Below are 12,907 nucleotides of genomic sequence, written 5' to 3'. Positions count from 1 at the left end.
CCATTTATCCAGTGATTTGATTTTATCCAGCTAGGATAATGAGAGGTAGCTGGTATCTTCAGGAGCAGCCATTCACAGGGAAGCAATGTCAAGATTTAAAGGAACTGCCTTTATTATGAATGTACTAAATTAAAAAAAATCAAAAATTCCAGTAGCTCTTAAACATGTCAGTGCAGTAGAAAGGCTGTGGATTAAAATGGAGATGCAGAGTGGCTTTCCTGAGAAAATAATTTTCAAAAAGTAAGATGGAACTTGAGAAGAAAGCTTGGAGGCTTTAAATGCTTTCTTTTTAATTTTTAAAGCGTAACATTATCTTTTCCTATGGTTTTATTAGGGTTTTCTCCTTCCCTTTTGTAGTGCTGGGGTGCTGAAAGGTATTTCTCTGTGGATTGACCTGAGAGAATTGTTTTTAGGTTTTGATTAGTTTATCTTGGCAGCTGAAAAACCAGTTATTCACACAGACTTAGAGCAGAATATACAAACTGCAGCAGCAGTTCTGTAAATTAACCCTGATGAACAAAATGCAGTGGCCAGTGCAGCTTCCAATTGGAGCTGAAATCGGGTGATGCCTTTCTGCTGGGCTGCTGTGGCAGACAAATCCCACCATCTGTCTTGCTCCACCTGGCAGACACTGCTCTTTATTCTGGAGACATTCAATTAGAGAGCTTCAGCTTTTAATCTGTTATTTACAAGCAGTGATGTGAAGCATCAGTCAATTACACAATTGTAGAATCAATTTGGTACAGACTTAATATATACAACTTAATATGTTTGCTTGCAGTAGGATTTGCACTTAACTGCACACAAACAGCGACACTAAATATGAATTAAACTATTTCAAGTGTGCACATGGATTCACACATGCAAATACTGAGACATTGGTGAGGATAATTGGGTGGAATGTGCAGAGAACCAGCCTTTAAGAGCGGCTGTGGCAGGGACTCCAGTTTGTTTTGCTCACTGTAAGTGCAAAGACCTGCTTGGCAGAAAGTGTATTTGTAATTTGCTTTAAATGTACCGTAATTGTTTCTGAGCTTTCCATTGTGCGCTTTTCACCAGTGCTTCTGAAATCTCCTGTTGAAAGCTGCTCAGTGGGACTTGAATGCAAAACTATTCACGTCCAAGGAGCAGCGCTTTTTAAGTATCCAATCTAATTGCAGGGTAGGGGAAAACAATCTTGAGCTCCCAGTGGTTCTTGTGCAGCTCCCCTGCAGTCCCTGTTGCTGCTGAATATCGCCCATGCTCCACGTTCTCCGGAGGAACTGTCCTGCTATTAAATCACTGCAGCAGTCAGCTCTGTGTGTAATGGCATCCTCCTGGGGACGTTCTGACTGTGGCATCCAGCTGAACATTCCAGTTCCTAGTCAGCCTTCAGGAAAACAAGGTATTCAGCTGAGGTGGATTTTAACATGACCTTTAGGATCTGTGAGGAGATGTGAAAATGGCTCAAAACTGACATAGCAAACTCCCAGAGAAGTGCCAAGGAAAACATTGGAGACTTTGTCAGGCAGAATCTCTTTTTTGTTGTTTTTGGAGTGTTGAACTCTGCAGCAAACCCATCAGTATCAGCTCATCTAGAGAGCACTTTTAAATAACTGAGAGAGAATGAGGCTGGTTTGAAAAGGTACACTAATTTCCTGAATGAGATTTTGCAGATTTGCATGAGCAAAGAACTTTCCCTAGATTTAGTTAAATGAATACTGGGTAAGTTTGGGCATTCGTGCCCTTTGGAGTTTGCTGGGATAACGAAACAAAATGTTATGGGACTATAAAATGATAATGTCAATCCTCTTGACTCTCCTTGCTGTTACACTTCTGAGAGAGGAGCACACTGGTTTATTTCCATAACAAAGAGAGATTTTAATGATAGAGGAACATGCCAGGTATTGTAAAATATGTTTCCAAAGAGGCAACAGAAAAAGTACATTATTTCAGCCAGTCCAGATGAGCTGAGCCATCTCACCTGAGAGATGACCACCCAGTTTGGCCAGTGGGGAGAGCGGGATTTTGTAGCTGGGAGGAAAATGAGAAGAGAGGAGCCATTTGGCAGCAAGCTTCAGCCTGGATGGGCTCTTCTGCTCAGTCCTGTTTGGGAGTGGATTATCATGGGTACTCCTGGGGATGATGAAGCCCCCAAGACAGAGCCAAGTGCTGCCTCAGTTAGCTCTGCAAAACTCCCTGTAAGAAAAGTGCACATGCACACCAGATACCACACCTGGTGGTGTCAGAGGTAGCTGAGCACCTGCAAGAAGTTCGATGGCATTCAGTGGTCAGACTGCAAAACTGCCTGATTAATTATTCTGGTGTTTGGGTGCCTTTTTTTTTTCAGGCAAATTCTTTTTCTGAGAGATCTTGGCTCCCTCCTTAGTTGACAAGGAGATGAAAAGGCTCAGGAATGTGTCAGGTTACCTCGTGGCAAATGAAAACTGCATGGGAAGGATGGAGCCCCAGTGATTCAGAAGCTCATGAAAACACGTCAGGATGGATCTCACTCATCTCCATTAATGAGTGTAGCCTTTGTGTTTGGGGAGGGTGGTGAGATCTTAGTGGCTGCTGACAGATTTGGACTGTACATGTTATTTTAGAACAGCTTTTCAGGGCAGGAATTAAAGCTTTGTTTCCTGAATCCTCTAAGCAGGAGGACCCTGTGGATTGAGGACACTGCATTCCCAGGTGTGTAGAGTGTGTCTGTCCCAGAGATCACAGTGAAAGATAGAAACACCCAAGTGTTGATGAGCTCTGCCTGTGTCCCATGCTGCCAAAAGCAGATTTTCCATGTAGCTGTTTGTGTGTGTATTATCTCCTCTGGTGTCCCCCAATTTCCAGGCTTTCCAGGTACAAAAGGTACCTGAATAGGTACCCATTGCTATCTTCAGTTCCTTCTGAGAACACACTCAGGTATTTTTAAGCTGCACTTTCTTTATAGTATGCAAAATGGGTATGTATTTAGTGAAATATTGCTAGGTTTATTGAAATTCCTGGAAATTTACAGCATATACTAGCACTGTGGTGTTACTTAAATGAGTTTAAAAGATTTTCTTAATTTTTTTTATCTTGTTAGTGAATGTAGCCATCGAAGATCAATATTGTAATTGTTGGTTGTACGAATTCAGTATTAGGCACAGAGCCTGCAGCAAGATGTAGAGCTGTGATATGGATTAATAAAATTAAAATGAATTTAAAAAAACCCCACACTCTGGAGGGAAGGAATGCTCAGCCAGCAGGCACAGACACTCGTGTGCTGTGGTTCCCAAAGCAGGGGAATTGGGTTAGGCTGCCCACACGTGGGTGTCTCAGGAAAGGTCAGCAGCAGGAACTGGTCTGTTCCTTTTGCTGACTCAGGTGTTCATTTAGTGCTTAGAATTCTTTTTTCCTCCCATCAATAATGGCCTGGTAGCAGAACTGCAGCCTCTGCACAGCCCTGGCATCCCTGCAGAAAATGAAGAGGGAATTTTGCAGACATGTGAGGCAGAATCTGATCAGCTTCTGGTTGTCTGACCAGTGTCTGTTTAACCACTGTAAGGCTGTTCCCTGCCAGTCCTGTATTTCTGTCTCTGTCATGAGCAATCTGACAGTGAGTGTTGGACTCCTGTCACTCACTCCCCTGCTACTCAACCTTACTTTTCTTTCTGTTGGTTTGCAAACATAATTCACTGAGAAACTGCGTTTAAGTCAAGATATTCCTGGCAAGTATTTTACCTTTCTAGTTTTGTGGGGGTTTTTTTGCTTGTGTTTGACTTTGTTTTGTTCTTTAAATCTTTGAGATCTTCATTTATTTCTTTTTCTGCCTGTAGAGCCATAAGTGAGGAAGGGGCAGGGCAGAAATGGAGACCCACAAACTGTTACTGTTGAAAACCTCAAATATTTCAGTCTGTTGGATGCAGCAGCTCTTGTCTCCTGGTCCTTTTGCTGTTTGAGTGTCTGGAGCCTCAGGTGGATCCCTCCTGTCCGGGTGCTGCTTCCATTGGAGAGTCTCTCCTTTCGTGGTTCATTAAATAAACACACAGGACTGCAGGAGAGGCCAGGCACTGTGTGGGGAGGGTGAGGGCGTGGGGAGAGCTCTGTGCTTGCCGGAGCAGTGACACACGGCAGGGGGATGGATCTCCCCGTGTCCGGTACCTTTTCCCCCTGAATCACTCACAGCTGATGGACTGGGGACAACAGCCCTGGGTGGTTACTGATGTTCTGGGTCTGGAGGGCCAGAAAAGCTTTCCTCTGCCACTCTTTCCCTATCCCCCAGTGGTTAGTGTGACTGTGAGTTGGGGTTATTTTTTGTTTGCTTTTTTTTTTTTCTTTTTCTGATTTTCTCACTGTAAACTTTGTGGTGCCCATCACTGCTTTGCCCTTTCATGTTCAGGCTGACATCATTTTGTGAAACAGTGTCATATCCTTTTATCTAAATACTTTTCTCTGTAATTATTACTTTGCTGCCTTTTCAGGTGGAAACTTGCCTTTGTTATATGATCTTTCTCTGATCATTTTTGTATCACATGGTAATATAAAGGTGTATGTGTTCCTCTGAGGCCCTTTTATTTAAATGATTTCTTTGTCTGTCGGTGTGAATAATAAAACATCTTCAGGATTGTTCATCTCTCCCCTAATGAATGATGAGGTGTCATCTGTTCTAACATCAATGATTAATTTACAAAAGTTTCTTCAAACTTTAGTAAAATGGGATATTCAAAGAAAATATTGTGTCATCAGAGCTCAGCTCTGTTGTCAAAAAGGCTTTATGTGCCTGTTAATCAGGCCCACTAAGGCAGCTGGAGTTCCTGGATTGCTGCATGAGCTGGGAGCTCAGTCTGTGTCTGGGAGAGCATCGGGGTGAGCCCCTGCAAAGCCACGGGGTCAGGTACCAGAGTAAGGAGTGAGAGGTGCAGGAGCAGTGTGTGACCTCTGCTGATCCTGGGATGCTGTGCATGTCAGCATCAGCTGCCTGCTCTCACTCCAGACAGGATGGCGTGGAAATCCTTTGATGTTGAGATTAAAGTTCCAGAATTATCATTTAGGGCAGCCCACAAGAAGTTCCTGATGGTCAGGCTTGTGAAGATGATGAATTCATTTTGGTTTATTGCCCTGCTTTTGAAGCATCAGGCAGTGAATTGTGCTGAGACTGAGGATTGTTTCTGTGGTGCTGGTTGCTTCCTCTGGTGGAGCAAGAGCTCCCTTTGCAGAAAACCTTTTTCTGAGTGTTTGTAACAGTGGTTCAGGTGTGCTTTTCTGGACAGGCTGTGATGTTTCCCCTTGCAAAGGCTTCTGTTTAAACACATTAATAACTGAACAGTCTTATTGATCAGGCAGATCCTCATGAAGCTGAAGCATCTTGGCCCAGAGTACTTCCTTCTTTGCCTGACTCAACACTTACAAATTCTTTCTCACTGCAGTGGTGATGCTTGATAGTTTTTGTAAAAAGAATGGTTTGAAAATGTGCAGTCCTCTTAGCAATGATGGTACAGGTGATTTGTCTGCATCTTTGTGAAGTTTAATTTGCTTTATTCAGCATCTGCTGGTGTTAAGTGTATGTTGCACTCTTTAAAATACTCCAACTTGTTTAAAATTCTCTTGCAAGAAATGAGGAGTCACCTTTTCACCAAGAAGCTCTTCAGCGTGGTCTGCAAGCTTGATGTCCAAATCATGTTTCCCTGACTTTCTAACAAGCTCTGCAGAGAGATGCAGAGCTGGAATGAGAGTTGTAATAACTGGGGGGAGGGGGGGAAGTTGGCAGGTTGGGAACAGCATTGCTCTTGGAGGAGAATGATAATTTCCCAAGGATGAAGCGGTCACAGGGAATGTTCTAAAGTGAAGCAAGGCAGAGCAGTCTGAAATGCTAATATGGAGAGGATTTAAAAAGAAATTGGTGATTTTGGGCCTTGAAGCCATTTTTCTTGTTAATTTGTTACAGATAAATGCATGACTCTTGGGTTGCAGGGTTCTATTTTTGCTTTCCTCTTTGTGACACATCGATTTGGCCTTATCGCTGCTCTCTGGGTACTTGCCCTTTAGAATGGTGTTGGTTACCAAAAGCAGGAGTTTTTTTGGAAACTGTTCTTTGATGGTGTGACAGCACAGGGAGGAGAGATTTGGGTTCTTGCTGCAGATGGGCTCAATTATTTAATTTCTGTACTGGTATGCTGATTTTCCTCTTCCAAGCAAGTAGGTGAGGAGTAACAGGAACTCAGTGCTCCAGTGTGAGTAGTGACAGTTAATTGATAGTGATCAATTGCTGCTTCAGCCTTGTGTTGCACAGCTGTGTAGGGAATAATGGGATCACTGGAGACTTTAAAATAAATAATGCCTTCATAAGGAAATGCTCAGTTGGAAGAACAAGTTCATCTGCAGGGCAGAAACACCATTTGGGCCGTTCCTGTGCATTGGAGGCAGGGGATCACCACCATGCTGTGTCTGTGCTAGAGATGGGATGGCTCAGCTTCCTGGCATCTGTGTGTGACAGAGGTGTTCCACAAGAGGGTGTGGTGGCTTGGCGTGGGTTGGGTTGGTTTTTGTTTATTTCCTGTGGGTTTGGGGTTTTTTTTCATATAGCAGGGTAGTGGAAGTCTACAGGAGAATCTGACTGGTTTAGTCCTCAGCCTCCCTTACAGTTTGCCACTGTCATAAAGCTGCTGGCAATAAAGCAGAGCAAGCCCTTAATCCAAAGTTTCAAAGTGCAGTGCCAGTGATTCTAAGGAAACTGAAGCTGCCACAAGGCTGGCCAGAGAAGGAGCACAGGAAGTCATCCTTATTTGTGCTTAAGGGCTGTGGAGGGTGCTGGAACCTAAGGAGGGAACATGACACACAGCCTACAAATCCTGTAGGATGGGAATGATCCTGCTCAGATCATGGTGTAACACAGTCTGAATCCTCTCTGTCCACTGGAAGTGACATCAAGTGGCAGAGCAGGTCATCCCTGTGTTAAGAACTGGCTGAGTTACACCTGGGGAAGGGATTCACTCTGTTTATAGCTTGGCTTTACAATGCCTCCCTTTGGAGCATTAGCAGATTCAGCCACTTAACTAGGTGAAAATGGAAATACCTTAATTTTTCAAAAGTGAGCACGAAGTTTTATTGGAACAGACATCTCCTGTGACATTACATTCCAGAGCTGAAAATATATCACACTAGCAGATTTTTTTTTTCTTGATATTTTGGCTAAAATTATTTCAATTCATAGTAAACCAAGAAGAGCAGAAGTGTTCAGAAGTTTCAAGGAGAGCAGCTGAAACGAACTAAAAAGGTAAATTTTTTGGCCTTACTGAAAAGAGCCACTTATCTCAATCCCCAAGATACAGCAACAAATTCCATCTATTGCATTACCAGCCTGAGCCTGCAGCTGGGAAGGCAATTTTCTGAAGAAGTTGTTCCCTTCAATCTACAAGAAAAACACAATTTGCTTTTTTTTTTTAATAGTAGCATTATATAATTGATTGGAAGAGTTTTATCTCATGAATGCTGGATGATTGTGGATTGAACAGTTTTAAAAATAAAGTAACTGAGGGCTGAAATCCCAAGGATCTGGCAGTACAGAGTGAAGTTAGTGGTCTGGCAGATTCCTTCCATTTTCTGGAGCCATGGTCAATAACTTTGCAGTAAAACTGAGCTATGAGGAGTGTTTCTGTCACTGGCTGAAAGCTGCTGTTCCATGATACCGAGAAAGAAAGACTGAAGATTTTTGGCCAGGCTGCAGTACAAATTCATGGCTTAATGAGGAAAGCAGTGTGACTCTGGAAGGGGAATGCAGCAAGTGTACAAATGGCATGTTGAGGGATTGATGCACAAACTTTGGCTGTGCAGGAGCAAACTGAACACGTTGCCTTTTTCTCAGATGCTTTCAAATTCACTGACCTACAAATTGTTTGCTTCTTCCATCAATGGCAAGTATTTTTTAACCAGTATCAGCCAGAGGAAGATTTACTAAGGAGAGAGGAAAGAAAACCATCCTATGACAACATCTCAGGTGGTCATGATTGAAATCCTCAACAGACCCCTCACAGCATGAGGGGTCAGACACAGTCCTTGTTGCAAGAGATTGAGGAATAATGCTCCTGGCATAAGCAAGGCATCAAAATCAGGTTTTATTGGTTTCCTTCACACTGCTGGGGATCATCTCCTGAAACCAGAATGCTGTGAGCAGCTCCCAGCTGAGGTAGGGTGGCTTCACCAGAGCCTGGTGGAGCAGTTCCTGCATTGGGGGTCAGCCCTCAGGATTCTGGTGCTGTGGGGCATCCCTGGCTCTGCTCCTCCACAGGAATCTGAGTTTCCTCTGCAGTGATTCAGCTTAAGGTGAACTGTTCTTGCAGCTTGCACCACTGATCAGTTCTAAACTGAGTGCATGTCTCTGGGTTATGGCTTAAACTCCTCAGAGTTTTAGTCTGGTCCCACTCTGTGCTGTACATCCACACAGAATTGGCAGGGCTGGTTCATGCCCTGCACTGCTGCACTTGCTTATTCTGCTGCCAGGGTCTCCATGCAGAGAAGTTTTCAGACACAGTGGCACAGTAAAGGTAAATTGCAGTTAATGAATTTATTTATTTTTTTGTCTCTGTTGCTGGTTCCTTAACAGCACTCCAGTTCCCCCTCCTTTTTGTTTGACATACTTAAAGTGAGAGTCACTGTGTCATTCTTGTCTTAATTATTCAGGTGGGTTATTCCAGTGGAATTTTGATTATGATGGTGTAGATGGAATGTAATATTTAGGACAGATTATATAATTTAAATCTTTAAAACACCACTTCTATGCTGGGTCTATAACACACAAAATTGTAATCTTCTGCAATTCCGCCTTTGTAAAAACATGCATAATTTTTACAAAAATAGTTGTGGTTGTAATTAAAGACGCTGATAGTTGTTTTTGTTTTTAATTTCCTATCCTTCAGAATCCTTAAACTTTCACGGTCAAAATCCAGATGGTGCTGCAGAGCTCAGTGTTGCTTTTGAGCCCTTTTTTTTTTTCTGTTTGTGCTGATTAGAACTCTCCCCAGATAAAAGTTTAAAATTGTTAGAATTTTTGGCCTTTGGCTGTTTGGAAAGCTGCTGCTGGCTTCCAGCACAAGCCAGTTCATATTCAGTGCACGTTCACAGCTTGGTGGTGGGGGGAAGGACACAGTGAGGGACCAGTTTGCCACTGCCCAGAAATTTAAAACCAATGGACCCTGCTCCAGCTGGTGAGGCTGTTTCCTATTTTCATAGGCAGTTCACCTTCTCTTTTTTTTTTCCCCCATTTGTGTTGCTCTCCTACTCTTCAGAGTCATTGATTTTAAAAAATCTGAGGAACATTGTCCTGTGGAGATGGGGAATACAGAGGGAAGGTTTTTAATCCCTCACATTTAAGCACTAAAATAAATGATTAAAAAATTATGAGGTGAAACACTCTGTTAATTTTAATATAAAAATAATGTACTTCTCCCTGTGGAATGCAAGGGAGGGAGCTGCAAGCAAAATAAGGGGAATAAAAGAATGGAATACTCTTAAGTTCTTTGATGCCTTGCTGTGCTTTGCCAAGATGTTGGGAGGAGAGTGAAATGAGTGTGGAATTTATAAATGGGGCAATAGGTGGGGAAGGAAGTATGCTGGGTGAGCTGAGTACAACAGCACCACAACAGATCCTGCCTCGGGGCTGGAGAGGAGAGCTCCAGCCCTGCAGCTCAGTGCCAGCAAAGCCATCGGGGCTGGTGGAAATCTTTGTTGGAGGATTATCCAGAAAAAGGTCTCTAAAAACTTCATTTGCTCTCAGTGAGTATCTAGAGGAAGAGTGGGAGCTGAATGCTCTAAAGACTAAGGATAAAATGAAGGGTATTTTTGTGTGTAAAAAAGCTCTGCAATTTACTCTTTATTTAAAAAGATCTTTATGTAAGATCTAAGATGAATTTGCCACCTCTGGGGGAATCACAGGATTTCAGTCTTTTAGTGCTCATGCAGTTTACTGTCTCATATGTTGATGTGTTCTGGGGCCGTTTTCCTGATTCTTCAGATAGATTTTATTTCCAGTTCTTTGGGGTTTGAGTAGACCTTAATTAAACTTTTTAAAGTAAGGTTTTATTGCAGTTGTTTATTGGAAGAGGAATTCCACTTTTTAAAGATGTGGAGAAGGATTTTGTGAAGCTGTGAAACTCTTCTGAATCCTCTCTTCCTGGCCTCTTTCATTGTGGGATTGGTTCCTTCTGAGTGATGCCCACTCTTATCCAGTGTTACTTTGTTCTGGTTTGTTGCTGGTTTTTAGGTGTTTTTCTGGATTTTTTTTTAAGAAGTCAGCTGATTTTGCTTTACATCTAGAAAGTCTTTTGCTCCTTTTTCTAAACTTCAGTTTATTGTTTTGCATTGTGTTAGGGCCTGGAGACCCTAACCATGATCTCAGCCTTTGGATTTTAGGTGCTGCTCCTACATAAATAGTAAGATAAGTGTCATGTTTGCAGTCTGCACAGACAAAGGGGAAGGGGAAAGAAACAGTAATACCCTTTATTTTTTGGGCATAGAACAGCAGTACAGGAAAAATGACTTGTCTGATGTTGGTCAGAGTGGATTGCGATACCTAGATGGAAGATTCATGGTTAGGAGTAACTGGTATCAGTTTAGGCCACCACAGTACTCATGAGCATAAATATTTAGGTCAGATGCCAAAGAAAAAAATAAAGACTACTAAAGCATTTGTGAATTAGAGCTTGAGAAACTGGGTTGTCTTTGAATGCCATCTGTGGTAAGCCTTTGTCCCCTTTCTGAATAAGGGTAAGGATTTGAATTTGCTGTGGGGGGAAAAAAAAAAAAGGCAATTTATTTCATAATTAGGGTGGAAGATGTGAGCCCGAAGGTCAGCTGTTCAAACAGGAAAGGTGATACTGTGTTTGCATCTGTATTTTTTAACAGTGTGTCTGTCTTTGTTCTTCGGGACTGACAGTTCCTAGAAAGGATGCAGAGCTTATTCTTTAGCATGATAGCCTGCCTCAGGTGATTGCTGGATGGCACAGTTAAAATGGGTGCCCTGCAGTGGGAGAGGCTCAGTGTCACTGGAGATGTTCTTTGTGTGCAGTGATGTAGAGCCCCCAGATAATGCAGCTGTATTAGGGGACAGTGTAGGGTTAGGCAACAACAGCGGCACAAATCCTGAAGGTGGTTTACAGAAAAAACCCTCGACTCGGGGATAAAGTGAAATAGAAGGGACTGTAAATTGGGTGCAAACACAGCTCCTTTTGAAATCCTCGAGCACCAGAGTGATGTAAAGGAGCTGTTGTGTAAATTGTTTTATTGTACTAACTGTTTTTAAAGTGAAATTCAGCCTCGTGCAGGAAGCCTTTTAGAGTCCATGTATTGCCTGAGAGTGCTGAAAAGGTTGAAGTGAGCTCTGAGTGGTCCATTTGCAGCATTTGGTGTAAAGTCATTGCCTTGGATTCCTGTGCAGGTGGAGCTTGCTGTAATGATCACATTGGTTTAGATGTGCTTGTGCAGTGATCTGGGGTTGCTGCTGCTGACTGGGTAATTTTGTTCTCTGATGATAAATATCTCTTGCAAGTGAAGATGTGACCTTTGGCGTGTGTAAACCTACACAAGCTACTTCTTTTAATCTGGCTGTCATGCAGAATGTGTCATAAACCATTGTTTTCCAAGCTGATTAGATAAATCATCATCTACCTAGGCCACCTCTGCATGGACTGATGAGGTTTATTGCCACTAATCCCGGCTGCAGCACTGTTGATGCCCTCAGTAAAGTCAGTGAGGTTATAGCACAGCATGGCTTGAAGATCTGATCCTTTAAACTCTCCTTTCCTTTCAACAGTGACTGAGAGCCGAGGGATCCTGGAGAGCATACAGAGATTTTCCTTGCTGCCAACTTACTTGCCTGTGACCTATCGTATCCACAACGCGGATGTTTCCTTCTTTCTGAAGGAAGCCAACCAGGATATTATGAGGAACTCCAGCTTGCAGTCCCGAGTGGAATCCTTTCTGATCTACAAATCCAAGAGTCCGCCTGTGTTAAACGCCAGCTACGGACCTTTTTCCATTGAACAAGTAGTGCCCCAGGACTTAATGTTGTCTTCAAATCCCTTTGGATCTACTAACAAGTTCTCCTTTAACTGGAAACTTAAGGCCTTCATCATGAGCACCAAGATCTACCTGAGCAAGCCCAGGGTGCAGGTGCTGTTCTACATCGTGGGCAGGGACTGGGACGAGTACAGCCCCTCGGAGCGGCTGCCCTGCCTGCGCGTGTTCGCCTTCCGCGAGACGCGCGAGGTGCGGGGCAGCTGCCGCCTCGGGGGGGACCTGGGGCTCTGCGTGGCACAGCTGGAGCTGCTGCCCAGCTGGTTCAACCCCCCCACGGTGGTTGCTGGCCGTAAGAAACAGATGGACAAGTCTGAAGGGAGCCCCGTGGAGCTGTACTACTCCATCCAAGCAGGAGATGAGAGAGGGGAATGCGCCAAGGAGGATGTGAGGAAAAGTAACGGGATCCGATCAGGGCGCAATGACATCGATGAGTCAGGACCTCCCCTGCAGAGGATTGGAAGTGTTTTCCTTTACCAGACACGTGCTGCCCCTTCTTTAACTGAAATGAGGTTGGATAATAACGTTGTCATCCAGTATGCACCAAAGACTGTCAAGCAAGGGGACATTTTGACTTTCCTTGTGTCTGTTGCTAAGAACTCGACAGAAGATCAGTTCACACTGAGGTAAGGCTGTTTTGTGTTTCCTTGGTACCTTACAGCTTCTCTGCTCTTGGAAGTCACTTGCTCTGTATAAATTGCCTGACATCCATTGCTGCTCTCCAGACGTTGTATTGCGGTTGGTTGACTCAGCATTTCTCATGTTGTTCAGTCTGATTTTGTATGAATTGTCTGAGATGTGATCTCCTGGAGTGAGAAAGGCCTTTTCTTGAAGTTGTCCTTCGAGGAATGCTTACAAAAATTGAAACGGTAGAGCTGGGATA

The 12,907-nt window shown here is 43.4% G+C and overlaps 1 protein-coding gene across 1 annotated transcript in view; it reads left to right on the top strand.

Moving 5' to 3' along the window:
* TMEM132D (transmembrane protein 132D) overlaps positions 1-12,907 on the top strand; it is a 208,292-nt gene that overhangs the window by 38,657 nt on the left and 156,728 nt on the right. Inside the window, exon 2 of the mRNA XM_048322962.1 lies at positions 11,762-12,650. Within this exon, the coding sequence (XP_048178919.1) occupies positions 11,762-12,650 (889 nt within the window). The remainder of the gene's footprint in view (positions 1-11,761; positions 12,651-12,907) is intronic.

Source organism: Corvus hawaiiensis, chromosome 18 (genome assembly GCF_020740725.1).
Source record: "Corvus hawaiiensis isolate bCorHaw1 chromosome 18, bCorHaw1.pri.cur, whole genome shotgun sequence".
Taxonomy (NCBI): domain Eukaryota; kingdom Metazoa; phylum Chordata; class Aves; order Passeriformes; family Corvidae; genus Corvus; species Corvus hawaiiensis.
This window is presented reverse-complemented; position numbering and strand designations above follow the sequence as displayed.